The sequence below is a fragment of the Balearica regulorum genome, chromosome 10 (assembly GCF_011004875.1).
Source record: "Balearica regulorum gibbericeps isolate bBalReg1 chromosome 10, bBalReg1.pri, whole genome shotgun sequence".
Classification (NCBI taxonomy): Eukaryota; Metazoa; Chordata; class Aves; order Gruiformes; family Gruidae; genus Balearica; species Balearica regulorum.
The window spans coordinates 24159234-24176902 of NC_046193.1; the positions used below are offsets into that span (position 1 = coordinate 24159234).

Here is a 17669-nt window from a genome sequence, read left to right on the forward strand (position 1 = left end):
GTTTAAACTTATGATTCAGGCATCTCATGACAAGGATCATGTAAAATAGAACCTACATTAAAAGGGTCTTATGTCTAGGGAGCCTACATCTCAGATCTGTTGTGTAAAACTGGGCCTTCTGTTTCGGAGGAGTCTGAGCAGACGACGTCTGAGCAAGAAAAAAACAAAAACCAACTTCCTTGAATACTGAAGCTTCTGATTTGACTTCAGGGTGAGGTAGCTAGAATCATGCCATTTGTTTTTACACCCAAATGCAGGAAGGTCACGTTTCTCCCATTTACTATACCCCAAATGAAGGGAGGGGAAGCATCTCCAATGTCTGTGAGGCTGCAGCGCTAGAGTTCTTTTACTATAGGTGCTTTCATAACCAGGCTCCTTGAAATACAGTGGGATATGCTTTTAAAATACTTTTAAAACAGTGCAGCAGGACTGACTGGTGTGTTCTTATCCCACAGGTGACTTTTTAAAAATGCTTCAGGATCCAGACCTGAACGTTCGACGTGTGGCTTTAGCCATGTTTAATTCTGCTGCTCACAACAAACCTTCTTTAATCCGAGATTTACTAAACACAGTTCTCCCCAGCCTGTATAATGAAACGAAGGTCAGGAGGGAACTTATCCGGGAGGTATGTCATTCGCTCGGCCCGGGTACAGTTCAGCCGTGACTGCGCGTGAGGCTGCGGTGAAGCCATCACCTTGTCTGCTCTCAGGTGACAGTTGTGGATTTTTTCTTGTTTAAGGTAGAAATGGGGCCATTCAAGCACACAGTGGATGATGGCCTTGATGTGAGGAAAGCTGCTTTTGAATGCATGTATACACTGCTGGAAAGCTGCCTTGACCGACTGGATATCTACGAGTACCTGAACCACGTGGAGGATGGACTGAAGGATCACTATGACATTCGGGTAGGTGCTGTGCCTTAACTGCTGGCGGGTGGTGACCTCACTGAGGTTATTCGTTCTCCGGGGGCCTGGGCTTGAATCGAGCCGGCGTGTCACCGCAGCACAGAGTGCCCCTGCCGTGCCTTTTCGTCGTCTCTGCAACTGCTGCAGCCTTTCATCCAACAGTGGCTAGCTCTGGTTTGACTGTGGTGGCCTTGGAAACATGCCCCTGGTGTAGCTGGTTTTGTAGGAAATTTACCAAAGTCCAAGATAAGTTCCCTCCACCTCTAAACTTAGGATTGTCACTTGCTTGGTGGGGCCAGTGACACTGTATTAAAAAAATAGAGCATTGTCATTGTTGATGGCCTCATAGCTCAATAGGAAGCGCTACATCCTTTTCATACTGTTAATTGATTTACCTCCACCTAGGCGTGGGTACAGCAGCGGGGTGTTGTGTGCTGACTGTTGCTGTTTCTCTCAAAGGCTGTCAGCCCTTCAGACACCTGAAGGGGGGCAGCGCACAGCCCAGCCGCGCTGCCAGCGCATGTGTTTCTAATACAAAAAGCTCTTAGTAAAACCCTTCACACAAGCGCACACGAACTCACCACGTGTGGGTACAGCAGGACAGCGCGGGGAGAACAGGCACGCTGGGCCTGGGGGAGTGGGGGGTGCTGTGAAGCAACGCGTTTTGTCTCTCCTCCTTGGCCTAGATGCTGACTTTCATAATGCTGGCTCGGCTGTCCACGCTCTGTCCCAATGCCGTGTTGCAGCGGCTTGAGCGACTGATTGAGCCACTCCGGGCGACTTGCTCCACGAAGGTAAGATCAGGCAGAGTGCGACACGCGGGGCCGGGTTCCACTGTGAAGCCAGTGGTGCTGTCACTGCTGCTGAGCCGCCTGCTCCCCACGTTCCTCCGGACAGAACATAATCTGCTTGTCTCAGTCTCTGATTCATTGTGCCTCTGCCGTCCTTTCTAAACTGAAATGGTGCTCTGGGTTTGTAGGTAAAAGCTGGCTCCGTGAAACAGGAGTTTGAGAAGCAGGATGAACTGAAGCGATCTGCCATGAGAGCTGTAGCTGCTCTCCTCACCATCCCCGAAGTAGAGAAGAGTCCGGCAATGGCCGAGTTTTCATCTCAGATCAGATCCAATCCTGAAATGGCGTCACTTTTTGAGAGCATTCAGAAAGATTCTGCTTCCCTACCCACCACAGAGGCGATGGACATGAGCTAAGAGCTGCCCTTTACTCCGCCACCTTCCTGTCCTCGCGATGCATGAGCCGATCGGAGACGCCACGGATAGGCTGAGGCAGAACGTCATCGTGCTGGTCTGTGCTGTGACAGCTGCTTGCAAGTCCCTGGGCACCAACAGCAGAAACTGGCTGGTTCCAGCTGCGCTTGATCAGACACCTCGCTGAATCGTAACAAGCTACAGGGGATAAGGGAAAGGTATCCTTGCGCAGGGGAGGGGTTGGAAGGCGAGTATAGTATTCTGATTTTTTTCAGCAAGTTTTTAAGGGGCATACAAAGCAATCTAAATTGACCGTGGTTCCATGAAAAATGGTACTACTTCCTGAAATATTTCCTTACTGCAGTACAAAGAAAAATAGTTTAAAATTTTTTTTTAATCACTGCACATGCACTTTCTACCCCAGATTGCCTGAAGAATGTATTTATATTGTTTCACTAAGTAACATGGCTGAAAAGTAGAAGTCACAGCTTTCGTTAGTGACAAGTATTGTAACCATAGGCCCTGTTGCAAAAAGAACATGTCATCCAGGCTGCAGGCACTGCATTTGGCAGTTCGTTACCTGAACCCCAGGCCTTCTGCCTCGGGCTCGAGTCACAGAACTGGCACTGATAGTTTAGTGTTTCTGTGGTGGTTGAGTGACAGGAAGCTAACTTGCTTGACTTACAGTTTTGACTGCAAAATACCTCAACCAGCTGTCTTCCAAGAGGGATGGCTACTGGATTGTGTCACAGTAACAAACCTTACACTGAGCTTTTCTCTGCTGACAGCACTGGCCTAGCCTTCACCAAGCCACCAGCGAGGTGGGTGCTGACCTGCACGGAGCTCCAGTCACCAAACAGCAGCCAGCACTTGTGGGAAAGCCGGTGTTCAGGATTTAGTGCTGCAGCAGTAGGTGCAAGCACACAAGCAGCCTGCACTAACCCCACTGTCATTTGAACACGCACTCTGTAGTGTTCAAATCCTGCTTTGTGTAGGGGGAAAAAGCCTTAAGCGACAGAGAGGCTGTAACAGCAAATGAGAGGAGGAGCCCACCATGCCACACTTCTTGTAGCCATGGAGCTGTAACAAGCTTTCATTTCTCTTTTTGACAGAGTGGTTGATGTGAAAATTATTTATAGTGCTGTGTGAAAGAACATCCATGCTGTTTGAGTGGTATAAAAATAAAGATATACGTGTGAAGCCACATGTGCTCCCGAATCCATAGCTATCGCAGTGATATCACCAGTCACTACCACCATGAGCAAGGGGACAGCCACCCCCCACCCTGGCCCCAGCAGCAGGTGGCTGCCCTACCTGCCCACAGGCCCCAACCCAACATCTCCCCCTTCGGCCATTCAAAACACCCACCCGTGTTTGGTTTTACACTTTATTAAATACATCGTGGCTGCAGGAGCCGGTTTATTCATTCTCCTCACTGCGCAGTCTGGCGTTGGGATTGGTGATCTTGATGGCAAGCTGAGCGGCTCTCTCCACAATTATCTTCCGGTTCTTGGAAGACACATTGTGAGCGATCTCTGCGCAGTATGACCTGTCGGAAACAGCGCATCAGGCTGGCAGCAGCCAAGGCACAGAGCTCCTGAGCTGTCCCCGCCCAGCAGAACCACACAGCTCCCGTCCCTCGGCCACACGTGACCCTCTGGCCCGACGCAGGAGTTCGCCCCACAACGACTCAACCCTTTGCTTCTCTTCACGCAGATTAAGTCAGTGAGAGGTAGTTTTTAATGGTGTTATGACTCTTACTACTTTGCTTTGAAAGAAAAAAATCTGCAAGTAGATTTAGGGGCGTGTGTCTGAACACATAGGAAGCCGCAGTTCTGATCACTTCTATCAGCAATACAGGTGCAGTGCCATTTACCACCACCACGATGTTGTATTTCTGCCAGCCCCAAGACACCCTCCGTGCCCTCCCACCAGCGGCACTAAGGAAACAGAGACAACTCTCGTGCTCTTAAAAGCAAGAACTTCCCTGGTCTCCTGCCTATGTCTCACCACAGCCGCGCTGCCTTTTTGCCTGCCGACCCAGCGCTGCGAGGCACCAGCAGCACACAGCCCCGGCGCAGGCAGCAGAGCTGCTGGCACCAGAGGGAGCGTGCAGGCCCTGCAGACTTACTTGTTGCTCATCATGAGCACCTCCAGCTCTTTGACGTTGTGGACCAGGAACTTCCTGAAGCCCGTGGGCAGCATGTGCTTTGTCTTCTTATTGCTGCCGTAGCCGATGTTGGGCATCAGGATCTGGCCCTTGAACCGCCTGCGAACTCTGTTATCGATACCTCTCGGTTTACGCCAGTTGCGCTGAAGAAATGCAGAAAATATTTAATAGTTATGAAATGACATCAGTCTGAAAACACCCGCCTCAAGCCAAAACCAATCTCCAACACAACCCGCCATGCCAGACTGTTGCAGCATGGTCCACTGCTTCAATACTGACCCTTTGGGCCTGAATTCAGCATTCAGCCGCCACGTCCAACTGCCACAGAATTCATTTTCTAATGAACTTCCAGCGATTTTTTACCTTGATCTTGACATAGCGATCAGACTGATGGCGGATAAACTTCTTGGTCCTCTTCTTGACAATCTTAGGTTTCACGAGAGGTCTGAGGGCAGGCATGGTGCCTAAGGTAAACAGAACCAGGATGAGAACGGAAACCCAACACAAGGGCGATGTGTTGTTCCACCTACAACACGTGTAGCAGACTATCTTCCACTCACTGCCCACTCGGGAGGCCAGCGAGGGAATGGGTATTCATCTGCAGTGTCTCTCCCTCCCGCCTCCGAAGCTGGAAGAGCACTGGGAGCTCTCCAGATGCGATCCTGGGAGGTCACACGTTGCTCAGACCACTTTTGCAGCATTACATTCCCCACCCTCTGTCCTCCTGCCCGAACTGCTCGAGAGCCCTCCCAGCTCCGAAAAGCCCGGCTTCCCCAGCGCGGGCGGAAGGACGGACAGCACTCGAGTTCTGTTCCCGGAGACCACAGCTGGCCAGAGCCACCCAAGGCAAACCTGCAGGCTCAGCTGGAACCGCCCCCGGGCGGCGCGGCCCCCCGCAGTACCAGCGCTCAAAGCGTCGGGTTGAGCTCCGCTCTCCGGTGCGGCCCTGCCCGAACGGAAAGGCGCAGCGCGGTCCGCGCTCCCGGCCCTGGGCCCGCTCCTGCACCGCCCCGCGATCGCCCTGTGGGCGCCGGCACCGTGAGCGCGGCCAGGCCAGGCCAGGCCCCGGCGCTCCCCGGCCCACACGCGGTGCCGGTCCGCGGGTGGGAGCGCGCAGCCCGCCGGGGGCCGCCCACGCCGCGGCCTCGGAGCAGACCCCCCGTTACCCGGCCGCGGCCTTTCCCCGCGGAGCCCCCCCGGCCGCCGTCTGCGCCGAGGCCGCCAGGGAGGGCCCGGCCCCGCGGCTCCCCACGGAAAAGGGCGGCGGAGCGAAGGGGTCGCGCCCGCGGGAGGTGGCCGTGCCGGGCCAGCGGCCCCCGGGGCCGGAACGTGGCGGATGGACGCGGATGGGACTCACCGGGTGCGCGAAGGCGCCTTCCGCCACGGCCCCTGCCGAGAGAGAGAGAGGCGGCCCCGCGCGCAGGGGCTTATGGGATACGCGGGCGGTCCTGGCAGGCCCCTACGGCGCCGCGGCTGCGCAGAGCAGGCACTGGGCCCTCGCGGGGCACCGGGCCTCCGCCGGGAGGTGGCGCCGGGCTGGCTCTGTCCGGCGGGGACGTCCCGAGAGAACGGATCGGTGCTGCCGCCCCCTTCCCGAGCTGTCCGTTCGGTACGAAGCTGCCAGGACCTGCCCGGGTCACTTCCGCCAGGCTGTGCCGGGGGGCGGGGGGGCGCGAGTACCGCTTCCGCCAGTCCCGCCGGACGGGAGGGCGCCCCCTGGCGGCTCGGCCTCTGCCCCGGTACCACCCCGGGCACGGCCCCAGCTCCGCCCCTAGCCCCGTTCTACCGCCGGGCCGGGCCGAGCCGCGGCTGCCGCCAGGCTCCACCACCCCAAACCGGCCCCCGCCCCACGCCCGGGACAGGCCGCCCGGACCCGCCCGCCACCCGGAGCGCAGGCCGAGGCCGTGAGGCCCCCGGGGCGGGTGCAGTCGCAGGACAAGGCTCCCCAAGAGCCCGAACCCGCTGCTCCGCTGCTCTCCCGGGGCCGGGGGCACAGGCAGAGCCCCGCTAGGGTCAGCGCCCGACTCACCCGGCGGGAAGGGGCCAGGGCGGGAGCGCCCAGGGAAGGGCAGGAGCCGGAGCCCGGCAGCGGGGGCCGAGCCGCGTCCCCCTCCGCCACCCGCACCGCACAGGCCCTTGCACTACTGAGCTCACGCCCGGGGAGCACGGAGAGCGCTGCCTCCCACAAAACACACGGGCAGTTACGGGAGGAGCAGGGCAGCTCCCGGCTGAGAAGTGTATTTTGTGCCCGTCCCGCCCCTGCACCGGTACCCCGGTGACACGGTCCGATAGCTTTGCTCTCCCCCTGAGCGGGGCCCAGGGCCCGGGAGCTGACTGACGGAGCAAGAAGCCGCGCTCCCTTGGCGCACTGCTGCGAGAACGGCTCCAGCAGCAGCGGGTCTTTCGAAGGCAGCGTCGCCGTAGGCCGAGCCCCCTCCCTGCCCGGTCAGCTGCGGCGGGGCCTTGGCTGCGCAGACACAGCTGAACAGGGCCTGCGCCCCGCCGGGCTCCACCTCGGGAAGGTACAGGCGCAGCCCGTCCAGAAGATGACCTGGCCAGAAGTTATTGTCATTTGACTTGCTCACGTGCACAAGCTTCATTTGCATTTTATTTCTTTGAAACTTCCTAGGGAAAAAAAAAAAAAAAAAAAAAAAGAGATAACACTGTTTTACAGAAGTGAAATACTGGGAGTTTCACCGCTGCTGCTACAAGTGGCAAAAGCAACACTGAGGGGAACCAGGTGCCCGGGCTTCCAGGCGCTGGGATGCTCCCGCCAGACCTGCACCCTTTCTGATGCTGTCAAGACTAGAGTTACAAATGGTTTTGTTTGAACAGACTGGGATGATGATCCCCAGTATTTCCTCAATGGCATATTCAACCTGCCAACCCTTCAAACTGGGCTGCCAAATGACCTTTTTTGAAGAGAATTTTAATCCAGCTTGCCTTGTGTTAGATCCAAATATTTGCTGAATAAACCAGGTACGTTTGTCATTTTTATACATTATTTACATTAGAAATGCCAACATGCAAAGTTATCTCAGGAGTTGATACATTGCCCATCACTGCAGTATCTAAACGCTCTTGAACTGAGACAGCAGAGAAAGTTGTGCTCTACTTCGCTCTGTTTCTTCCCCTCTAAAAGTTTCTCCACCAATGCAAACAAGTTTGGATTGTTCAGTTTTTGGAAAGAGAAAGTTCTCTGCTGCTTTACCAGCCCTGGCCTGGTAGGAGGAAGGTGGGATCATGCTGCTTGCCTCCGAGAACCAATTCTCATACCCCTGTAACGTTCAGGGTAAACTCAGAACAAAGGCGTCACTTCTTACATGGGCGCCCCAGTCACTTCAGACCTGAGCAGAGCTTTTGTTTCAAAGTGCGATTTACTGCTTTCTGAAAAAAAAAAAATCAACCCATGCCAACGGCCGTGAGGAGTTCCGACGTTAGGTTTAACAATCGAAATGCAGTGGTTTTGGTGTAACAGGAGAAGCATAGCTGCAGCAGTAAGGCCACCCAAGATGAGACAGTAAAGCTCAATTCTTTGGGATTGTCTTTCTTCCGCAAGAATAAATATTCTCTGAGTGGATTTCAGACAGCGCAGGGTCAGTCTGAGGAGGACCTTCCCAGGAGAGAAGGTTGTCACCCCGCAGCTCCCTCCAAGTCCAGGGTACAGAACCAGACCCAGCTGGACCATAATGCTCCTGCCAGGCACCACAAACTGCTCACCGGCACCACCACAACCCGGAGACTTCACTGAAACACAGAAGCAGCCATGTGGCCAAGGGGGGCTCTGCCTCTTGGCTGTCACTGCCTGCTCCCTCCAGCACCATGACATCTCACCCCAGCACCTCCCCGTACCACTCCAACGCGGCGGGGACTGAGCACAGAGTGACACGCAACAGGAGCAGATCCTAAACCCTCTTCAAACAAACCTATTTTCCACCTCTCTGGCCTGCTTTCTGGATACAGTTCTCGATCTGGATGTGCTCGCAGGCGACGGAGCAGGATCACGTGCTGAGGTGTAGGATCCTCCAGGCTGCCTGGTCTGCCTTGTGTCTTCTCCCTCTTTGATGATCTTGTCTCCCGGGTGCAGCAGGGCTGTTGGCAAAGTGCACAGTAAAAAGAAAACAGCTGTGCTTCGCTGTGCCCAGTGATGGGGTGAGGACAGAAGATGCCGAATGCATTTACCAAAGAAAACCCTTGAATTCTGTTGCCCCAGGCCTGACCCTAGTGGTCTCTCCCCACCCAGCCCAGGCCATCTCTGTTCAGTCTGTGACACTGCCAGGAAGGGATACGGGATACAGCCATGGCACACAGGAGGTGGCTGAGGGCCCCAGCTGCACTAATAGGACTTCACGGCCCTTCCCACAGGCCCAGGAGCCCATCTTGGCACAACCGTCACCCTTCAGTCCCAGTGAGCCACGCAGTAGGTGTAGCGGTCCCCAGCTCAGCCACAGCCGTGTCTGTGCCTGGCCAGGGACCCTGCTGGCCCTGACCCACAGACAGACTTCCCAGCTTGACCTTGGACTTGCCACGTCACCATGAACTTGCCTGATGATGTGGGCTCTTGGTCAAAGCTGGCTACCAACCCAGGGGCAACGGGACAGGGCCCTGGCTGCCAGGCTCCTTCCCAGCCAGCCGTGGTATCGCACTGGGACACTGCTGTGCCCAGACGCTGAGCCGTAGCGCCCTTTGCTATCTCAGCTCTGCTCCGGCCCTAATGGTTGTCTCTGATCCTAACCGGCAGCCTCCCATTGCCCCACAGGGCTGCAAGCATGCTTCATCGGCAATCCCTCCCGCACGAGCCATGTGTCTGAGCTCAGAAAGAGGCACGAACACGTCAGATTTATGACATTTACATCACGCCTTTGGTCTCTGCTTTACCTTTTTGCAGCATTAGCTCCGTGAGACCACTGTTGTGTTCTCTGCACAGCTTGAGGCTCTTCCGATAGCTCACGAAGCAATCCCTGCGGTACCGGTCCACCAGTGCGCCCACATCACCCTCCGCAGTTGACGGCAGGCAGTGCTCATCAACGGCTGCACCCTCAGACCTCACCAGATGACACTCTTCTTTCCGTTCTAGCGGGCTGTCCTTGTTCTGCCAGTAAAGGACAGGTCCTGGTTAGCGCTGCCGGGCAAGTGCATCTGTGCCCCTGCCAAGATGCTCCAGATAAAGCGTTTTGGGGTGAATTAATCAGTGTCATATTTTTATTTGATCATCTTGCACTGACCCTATAACTGAATGGGACAAAGTGCTTCTCAGCATCTTGCAGGACAAATCACAGTCCGGCAGGCACGTCAACTCACGGTCAGGAAGACTCCATCCCCAGACATAAACATGGTTTCAACATCACCTTTTTCTTGCCATTTACCCATAAAAAAAAAGTTAATCTCGCCAAAGGATTCAGAAGGTAAAACAATTGTTTTAGAGGGCTTGTAACGCCTCAGCTGCAAGTCCCACATGGTCAAGGGACTACTAAGAGGTCAGTATTCACAACAGCTCCCTGTCCATCCCTTCCCCGCTGTACTGTCCCCTCCAAACCACCCCACACGCACCAAGACGTGCGGGCATGCTTGTTTTCCTGCCACGTACACCACACCTTCTTCCATTGCCTCCTGCCTCTGAACTGTCTTCCAGTCTCTTCCATTTCATCGTAGCTTAGGTATCTGTGTTCTGGCTCAGTGGTGACTGGGGGAACTTCTAACAGCATTAACTGTGTTTCAGGCTTGGCAGGAGCACGAGGCTTCATCTCTTGGGCTTTGCCCCCAGCAGAAGTTACACAACTGGCAGTTGTGCAAGTGGTTTTATGGAACTGAGCTTGTACACCTTGACAGATTAAAAACAAACAAACAAACAGCCCAGAGAAACTGTGTTACAAACTGGCAGAAACATCAGGGCTAATCAACATTTAAGGCAAAGGGCTTTTGCATTTCATGCAAACTCAAACTCCCAGCAGACTCAGATCTTTGAATGAAAACATCCGTTAGCTTTTGACCCAGACACAAATATCACAGACCGCCCCATCTCTGTTTTGCAGTTTCCCTAAAGCATTTTGCTTCCACTTTCAGTTCTGTGTTTCACGCTTACAAAGTCTGTCTAATCTGCAAAACGCTTAGTGCAATGCAATGGCAGCAAAACACCTCGTATCTCACAGATCTGACAACTGCAGCTTAAGATGACACTGTGAGGAGCCTTCAGGTTTGGGTTAGGTTTTAAAAGATAACCCCTTCTGACTCAGTGTTTTCCAGCTGCCACCATCCAGCTTTTGATCAGCTGGATGATCAATGCTAACTAACAAAATCCTTTGCAGTATGTTAAACCTCAGGGTTAGACTTTAAGCCAAACCCAAGAGGTTGGATAACCTGTCCCCTGTGGTTGGGGTGACGCCTCCTGGACTCTACAGCTTTTCCCCAGAGAAGCCTCCTTCCATCCACTCTGCTACAACAGGTCAGTGTCTCAGGGAGCCGTATTCCGGATGCAGTTCAGTGTTTCCTGGCAGTAAGGATGCGGAGCCACTTTCCCAGCACTGTGCTTTCCTCTCACCTGTTCTGGTCTCTCTGGATTGCCCTTTCATCATTTCCAGCCACTGCCTTTGACATTCAACTAGATCGTTCTTGCTTATAAAGTCGCCCCTCACTGAGGAAGCCAGGAAGATGATCAAAGTCTCCAGGTCCTTGTTGCTGATGGGAACTTTGGTCTGTCAGCCAAAACCAAAACGAGAGAGTCATCACAAACACATCAAGGCCTGGCCCAGAGCTAGGAGGGGCACACTCTGCAGCTGTTCCAGATGCTTTGGCAGGGAAGGATGGCACAGAGAAAACCTGGTGAGGTTCACTTGGGGTTATCAAAGATTAAGGACTTTACTGGACCTCTGCAGCCCTCAGCAGAGCTCTCAGCTGTTACCACACTGAACTTCCCAGCCCTCAGGGTTTCGAGCAGATAGTTTCCCTTGGACTATAATATCAGACCACCTCCGAATAGACCTGAAAGTGCTCTTCAGAGCAATCTGCTCCACAGAAACCACTCTGGGCTTGCACACAGGAAAATACAGCAAGAGCTGCCGCAGTTCATTCCTTTTCAGTTCCCTACGTACCGCTTTGATGACGCAAATAAAGTCTGCTCTCGTGATCTTCCTCCTGTCCATACCAGCCCTCTTGAACACGTCTGCCATCGTCAGCTTCTGCTTGCGCAGGAGGTTATGCAGCGTGATGAGAGCCAGGGGGTACGGTGCACGAGTAAGGGGAGGGTGACCTCCCTGCCAGGGCTGGCAGCTCCCTGGTGGTGAGCTCTGGAAAGAGTGGACAACGCCCCGAGACCGTTACCCACAAGCACCACGCCGGCAGGGGCTGTGGCAGGGCCCCAGGAGACGCAGTGCAATGGTCCCAAGGGCAGGACAGCACCACAGACACTTACACCCAGGCTGTGGGTCACAGCTGATTTGCTTTCAGCCCTCCTGTCTGCTCTGCACGCCTTTATTCTTCCCCAGACTCTTTCCTCCTGGCCGCTAAGGGAAGGCTTTCTCATCAGCCATTTTTCTACATCCGCAACACTCTCCAGCTGAGACCGGAGCTGCTTCCTCTCCTCAATCCAAGCCTCCAGCTTCTGTGGATCACCTTCTGCACCGGAGGCGACTTCTGGAGCCCAGAGGCTGCCTCCTCCCTCTGGGGGCAGCTGCAAGGCAGGCAGGTGGCAGGACTCGGGGGCCCAGCTCACCCTGGAGCAGGGGGCAGCTGCTCGCACCATCGGTGGAACAAAACCAATATGCTGCCGGGAGCTGGGTGGGCAGAGCCCGTTGCCTTCCACTGGGAGCAGCGGTTCAGGGATCTGCGTTTTGGACGCCGCCACTTGAGGCAACAGCCTGAGCCCCAACATCGGCCCAGCCCTCGCTGGTCGTGCGGGCGCTGTGGGCGACAACCGTGGGCCCAGACTCGGGCAGGTGGTGGCGGGCGGTGGTTTCGGGACAGGCCGCTGTGCCGAGCGGGGCTGGGGGGGGGGACGGCCTGCCTCGCCCCCTGACCCCTGCCCCTTCACCCCTGCCCCCGGCTGCCATTTCTGCAGCGCCACAGAGTGTTGCCAGGAGAACGATGCTGCCGCCCCGCCCCACGCCCCGCCCGAGCCAGCCGGCGCCACGAACCTGCCATACGTTTATTAAAAGATCAGCGTGACCGTGACCGTCCCATTACACCGCCGCCAGCGCCGGGCATGTCACACGCGCACATGAAGAGCTGCGGTGTCCCGGCAGCGCTGCAGGCACTCCCGCTGCGCAGCCAGCGCCGGGGCACGAGGCGGCTGCCGTCAGTCTATGCTCAGCCTCTCCTGGTTCTCCCGCAGCCACGCATGGTACACGTTTAACTTGTGGTCCTGCGGCTGTACCTACAACAGCGGAACCACGTGACACTTACAGACACCTCCTCTCGCAACACCCCAACGCATTTCCCCCCCGCGGCTGAGGGGCTCTCCGCGGCAGGCGGGCGTCTGCGCAAGCCAAGGACCGCGGCGCTCGGTCAGCCTGAACGCGGCCCTGCCCCTCGGGAGGTGGCCCTGCGCCGGGGAGCAAGGGCTGTCGTGGGTAGTCGTGGTGCCTACACCAAGCCAAGGCCTTCTGGGCCTCCCGGGCCCTGCAGGAAGCCGGGAGAGCTGAGCCAGGCTGGCTGCAGGGACGTGCCCTGCCACAGAGCATCACGCTCCGGACGGAGCTGGGGAAGGAACCAGGATCACTGCTGGGAAACAGGCTGGGCATTGGGTTGGGTTTTTTTCCTTCCACATGTAATGAACAATTGCATTTGTGCATGATTTGGTTTTTATATTTATTATTATTATTGCTTTTAGTATTATTATTGTTCTCCTCCTTTGTTATCCTATTAAACTGTCTTTATCTCAACCCAGAAGTAGTTTTTTCCCCTCCATTCTCCTCCTCATCCCCTTGGGGAGGGAGGGGTGAGTGAGCGGCTGCCTGGTGCTCAGTTACCCGCTGGGGTTAAACCCTAACAGGTACATTCTGGGAGTTCAACCTACTGACGATGTAAAAATTTTTTTTAATCCCAGGAGTCCCTAGGTACAAGGCCAGTGAAGCCAGAGGACAGAGCCCCGCTGCCGGCAGCACGGCCACACCACCCACCTCCTTCCATTCGTTGACACAGAAGATTCTGTAGGAGTCATTCCCGTACTTCCCGATCCCGTGCAGCTCGATGGGGTACTTCCACTGCTTGCTCAGGTACTCATCTGCAACGGACAGTCATGGACTTCACTGCCTGTGGGCAGGCAGGTCACAGAAAGCAACACTGGACAAAAACCTCAATTCTCTGCTATTTTAACATATCTCCACTTTGGAAAATTTTAAGTGAAAAATGCAAGCTTTAGCTATTTCATGGTGAAAGTAGGCAATGAATCCCTATGGGGTACATCTTAAACACCTTTTAAACAAATCACTGTGGGTGAGTTTTAATTAAATGTCTCTCCTCAGAAGCCACAGAGGAATACTTTTATTTTAAGTATAGAAAATACCAGAATCATAGAAAAAAATCCATCTGGAAGGGCCTTCTGGAGGTCACCTGATGCAAAACAGAGCAGAGCCACCTTACCATAGCGCTGCAAAACACTGAATCAAGCCTTGCAGGCATTTGGATCTTTTTCCCCAGACAAAGGTCTCTTGCAGAACTCATTACATATACATTACTTCATTCTCAGCTAAGACAGCAGGATCAACAGCTTTGCATATGTACAACCAACTTATACCAAAGTTGCATAAAACCAACCACCGCTTGCCAAACAGAAGGAAAAGTCACAGAGTGCTGTTTAATAATGCTGCTTGTCCTGCCAGTGTAATTCAGACCATTCCACAGATGTACTCAGGAAAACCTACCAGAGAACTTGATGATAGTTTTCGCTCTGAGTTCGTAGAGGCCGAGAGGTTTGAGCAGCTCTGACATTTCTTTCCAGTCTGCAGTCCTGGTTATTTCAGGAGAAGGATACTTCTTAAGGAACTCCCAGAGCACAGGAATTGCCATTTTACCTAATGACAGAAATCATCATGAACAAAAGGCTGTGCAGGCAATTCTCTTTTTTTATGTGTTTTCTGAAGCGAGCTTTTTCTGAGGCAAGAGTTACAAATTAAAGCTGGTTTGTTTTTTTTTTTTTTTTTTCCACACTGACACAAGTTAATATAATTTATTCTTTCATTAATGCCATTAAAAAATGGCAGCTGTTCTGACCCTATACCATCACCCCAACATTTACACAACATGACATCGTATTAGTCTATTTACCTGATGTTTTATTGAGAAATATGGTTGCAATGAGAAGTTTCCATGGATCGTGGAAAAGTGTTTCTTGGATCAAATTAAAAGGAGAACGCGGAGGAGTCCATTTTCTGAAGGCCTTCCTTCTGGGTGGGCTGGGAGCTGTACACAGAGGCAATACAGGAAAATTTAGTGGGCAGTAAAGGATAGATTTAAAGGAAAATAATTTTTAAAAAATGAAGACCTTTTGAAGCAGATTCATCTTTGTGGGGGCACTACATGTGGATGGAACCACAGCAATTCAGAGATTAATTTTACAGAACTGCAAAGGACTACGCGTCCCCTGGCACAGACTGCAGTAAGAGTCAAGGCTGCCCGTGCCATGCCCCCGTGCTCCACATGACAGGTTTTCTGAGGAGAGAGGCCCGCCCCAGCTACCGCCACGCTCCTTTCCAAGTGCAGAGCAGCAGGCACAGGGTACAGGGTTTCCCCTGAGAGGGGAAACACCTCAGCGCTCTGAGGAGAACTTCCCCACAGCCCCCTCACCCCACCACCTCGCAGCTGCCGAGGCATTCGATACAGCCTTAACAGTTGTTTGCAAGACACAAACCACTGAGGTTTAAAATGGGACAAGATCAGCACTAGTGCAGTAAGCCAAGGTCTCCGATGCCACCTAAGCATGGCCAACCTAAAACTGGAAAAATTTTCTGTAACATCACTCGATCTTGAGCCATCCTGTTCGTCCCCCCATAGAAAAAGATTTATTTCCCTAAAGAATATTATACCTTCTTTACTGTATTTACTTGAAAAATACGGACTTGTTTTCCTCCTATCCACTTGTGTTCGTGGGATAGACTCTTCTGTAAAGAAATAATACTTCAGCATTAAAAACAAAAACCCCAGGTATTTTGGTGTCATGTTTCACACACCATTTCCACTTTACGTTGTGATGGAAATACAAGGATTTCTTGTAGGGGTACAGAACATAAACGTGCTTTAGATTTGCTCCAGTATTCCTCTGTATTTCAACTCTAAGAAAAATCTTCGGAAGACAAACCGTTACTTTGCCACAGTCTGAGGAAAGAGGCTCAAACTACAACCAAGGATTAAATGTTGTCTGCACACTCTAGCACATGAAACAAACTAAAACTACCCTTTTTTATGAATCAAACTGACCAACTGTGCAACAACATTAAAAGAGTTAATGCAGCAAAGGTAATTATTATATTATACTATACAGCTAAAGAGACTGGTAGAATAAGTTACAGTTGTGAAGAAATCTGTATTAAGTTAAACGCTGTTGGGTCAAGAAATGAGACAGATTCAGATGTCAAAGCAGCTTGACCTGAAACAGAATACCCTGCTCATACAGTCAGGAGAGCCCCTGGCAGAACGTTAGGATAATACTCTGCTCAAACCCACACATATATCTGGTGGCATTTTAACTGCTGTGAAGCTTTTCTTGTCACACAGCTGCAAGACGTTAGCATCTGTTTCAGTGTCAGATTTAATATCCTGGTTACCTGAATCCCCTCGATCTGTCTCTTTCCCCATTTTAAATCCATCCGTTTTCTCCTCAGATTTTGCAGAAGACGTGCCATCAGAACCTGCCTCCACACATTCCTCCTCTGCCGGGCTCTCCAATTCCCTTTGCGAGCGAGTTGTCATGGAGCTTAGCTGCATGTCTGACCGTGACCTGGAAATTCTTAACAGAGTTTTTCCTGTGTCCATAGGGTCTGCATTCTGATCATCCAGGCCCCGACTATCAGCGACACGCGTGCGTCTCTTTCTACAGAATTTCTTGATTTGAACGCACTCGGTTTCCTCTTTGTTACATACTGCTCTCCGTCTTTTGTGTTGGGTATTATCTCGATTCCTCTTTTCTGAGCTCTTTCCAGTTTTCTTATTCTGAACACTTTTTCCACCTGCCACTTTTTTTTTGGTTTTCAAACAGTCCTCTGGTTTTATGCCTTTCATGGTCAAATCTTCACTTTCCAGAGTGGATGTAACATCTTCCAGGTGTCCATTTCTCATCTGAATGTTCTGAATTCTATCCTCTTCACCATTTGGTATACTGTGGCCTTGCGCTTGACTGAGACGATCCTCATTCTCTAAAACAGTTCCCACAGCTTTTGTGCTGTATCTTTTCACCCTCACATGGGTTCTCCTCTGATAAGGAGCTGTAAAATCAAAATCTTCTGCTTTTAGCGTTGTCTCCCCAGTTTTCCGAAAATACTCCACAAGTGCACTTTTTGATCGTAGCTTATTTCCTTCAGGACTGTGGTGTGAAAGAACAGTAAATTAGTGATGACTTCTTCGTTCTCTCGCTCTCCGCTTAGAAAACTGCTCTAGCATCAATAACAAAAATAGTTGACAGGGTGATGTCTAGGCTTAACCAAAACAGGTTTACGCAAAGAGTTTACGGATAACCCTACGCGTTACGCGCTCCATCTCACGAAGCCCGTGTGTGGCACGAGTGCCCTACACAGCCCCACCCCCCCCACACCCCCACCCCCCCACACCCCCCCCCCCCCCACACACACCCCCCCACCCGAGTGCCCTGCACGACCGGGGCGGGACGGCGCCTTGCCAAGGGCTCCCCGGAGCCAGCCCGCGGGCTCCGCTGCGCCCCGGCCTCACCTGACAAAGTACACGTCGATCCTCCCGGCCGTCCTGCCCGACTGCCTCTGCCTGGTCAGCTTCTGCCAGCCGCTGGGCCCGGCCGTTTTCCTCGCAAGCTCCCTCTCCGCCGCGGCGCCGGTGCCCCCGCCGCTGGGGCCGGGACACTCCGCCGCCTGCACCGCTGCCCCGTCTCGGCTGCCGCCCGGGAGACTGCACGGGGAAAGAGACGCCCGGGTAGGGCCCCGCTCCGAGCTGGGGGGGGGGGAAAGGGGGGGAGGCTCCGGGGCGCGGCGGGCCCACGCCGGACCCCCACACAGCCCCGGGGGCCGCGCCGGCCTCGGACCCGCCACTGCCCGCCTCACGGCCTCCGCCCCACAGGCATCATGTGCCGCCCCACCGACGAGCCCTGCGCTTCACCCCTGCCTGCCTGCCTGCCGGCCTGCCTACCCGCCCGCTGCTGCTGCTGCTGCTTCCAGCGCCGCCATCCCGCGCCCTTCGATCACGTGACGCCCCACGGCCTCGCCCCCCTTGTGTCG

The 17669-nt window shown here is 53.8% G+C and overlaps 4 protein-coding genes and 1 non-coding gene across 12 annotated transcripts in view; 1 reads left to right on the forward strand and 4 right to left on the reverse strand.

Annotated features, from left to right (window-relative positions):
- Positions 1-3312, forward strand: part of LOC104635765 (cullin-associated NEDD8-dissociated protein 1-like) — a 22136-nt gene extending 18824 nt beyond the window's left edge. For 3 of the 4 annotated variants that reach the window (XM_075762541.1, XM_075762542.1, XM_075762544.1), the window contains 4 exons: positions 456-625; positions 740-904; positions 1591-1698; positions 1884-3312. In XM_075762541.1, the coding sequence (XP_075618656.1) occupies positions 456-625; positions 740-904; positions 1591-1698; positions 1884-2111 (671 nt within the window). In that variant the 3' untranslated portion in view covers positions 2112-3312. Of the gene's footprint in view, positions 1-455; positions 626-739; positions 905-1590; positions 1699-1883 lie in introns of those variants that run through there. The other variant, XR_012837081.1, reaches the window with a different exon arrangement.
- A 169-nt stretch (positions 3313-3481) lies between these two features.
- Positions 3482-17669, reverse strand: part of RPL32 (ribosomal protein L32) — an 81526-nt gene continuing 67338 nt past the window's right edge. The window contains exons 1-4 of one of the 2 annotated variants that reach the window (XM_075762546.1): positions 5636-5730; positions 4642-4742; positions 4240-4421; positions 3482-3657 (exon numbers count right to left, since the gene is read on the reverse strand). In XM_075762546.1, the coding sequence (XP_075618661.1) occupies positions 3528-3657; positions 4240-4421; positions 4642-4737 (408 nt within the window). In that variant the 5' untranslated portion in view covers positions 4738-4742; positions 5636-5730 and the 3' untranslated portion in view covers positions 3482-3527. Of the gene's footprint in view, positions 3658-4239; positions 4422-4641; positions 4743-5635; positions 5731-17669 lie in introns of those variants that run through there. The other variant, XM_075762547.1, reaches the window with a different exon arrangement.
- LOC142603273 (small nucleolar RNA SNORA7) lies at positions 4812-4950 on the reverse strand. Its single transcript, XR_012837163.1, has one exon. It is a non-coding gene; the product is annotated as a small nucleolar RNA SNORA7 (small nucleolar RNA).
- Positions 6217-12560, reverse strand: EFCAB12 (EF-hand calcium binding domain 12). 3 transcript variants are annotated; one of them, XM_075762530.1, is made up of 8 exons: positions 12408-12484; positions 11687-12256; positions 11367-11561; positions 10817-10970; positions 9873-10099; positions 9157-9370; positions 8205-8370; positions 6217-6903 (listed from the first exon to the last, which is right to left on the reverse strand). In XM_075762530.1, exons 2-8 carry the CDS (start codon positions 12143-12145, stop codon positions 6480-6482), a joined length of 1839 nt encoding a protein of 612 aa, XP_075618645.1. In that variant the 5' UTR covers positions 12146-12256; positions 12408-12484; the 3' UTR covers positions 6217-6479. The 3 variants fall into 3 exon arrangements, with proteins under 3 accessions (XP_075618645.1, XP_075618646.1, XP_075618647.1); XM_075762531.1 differs by having other exon boundaries at positions 6219-6903; positions 11687-12097; positions 12408-12560; XM_075762532.1 differs by having other exon boundaries at positions 6219-6903; positions 11687-11889; positions 12408-12534.
- Positions 12425-17661, reverse strand: MBD4 (methyl-CpG binding domain 4, DNA glycosylase). Of its 2 annotated transcripts, XM_075762533.1 has the most exons (8): positions 17581-17661; positions 17152-17343; positions 16035-16789; positions 15297-15371; positions 14539-14673; positions 14136-14285; positions 13392-13495; positions 12425-12646 (listed from the first exon to the last, which is right to left on the reverse strand). In XM_075762533.1, exons 1-8 carry the CDS (start codon positions 17616-17618, stop codon positions 12569-12571), a joined length of 1527 nt encoding a protein of 508 aa, XP_075618648.1. In that variant the 5' UTR covers positions 17619-17661; the 3' UTR covers positions 12425-12568. The 2 variants fall into 2 exon arrangements, with proteins under 2 accessions (XP_075618648.1, XP_075618650.1); XM_075762535.1 differs by lacking the exon at positions 15297-15371.

What these genes read in the sequence shown, in the direction of transcription:
- MBD4 (XM_075762533.1), bottom strand. Translation starts at nt 17,618, where the DNA reads ATGGCGGCGCTGGAAGCAGCAGCAGCAGCAGCGGGCGG. An exon ending in ATCGACGTGTACTTTGTCAG is followed by an intron (nt 16,790 to 17,151) that starts GTGAGGCCGGGG and finishes TTCACACCACAG; the next exon opens with TCCTGAAGGAAATAAGCTAC. An exon ending in AAGTAAATACAGTAAAGAAG is followed by an intron (nt 14,674 to 15,296) that starts GTATAATATTCT and finishes CTCTGTGTACAG; the next exon opens with CTCCCAGCCCACCCAGAAGG.
- EFCAB12 (XM_075762530.1), bottom strand. Translation starts at nt 12,145, where the DNA reads ATGTTGGGGCTCAGGCTGTTGCCTCAAGTGGCGGCGTCCAAAACGCAG. An exon ending in CTGTGACCCACAGCCTGGGT is followed by an intron (nt 11,562 to 11,686) that starts GTAAGTGTCTGT and finishes CACTCTTTCCAG; the next exon opens with AGCTCACCACCAGGGAGCTG. An exon ending in GGAGCTAATGCTGCAAAAAG is followed by an intron (nt 8,371 to 9,156) that starts GTAAAGCAGAGA and finishes CTTTGCCAACAG; the next exon opens with CCCTGCTGCACCCGGGAGAC.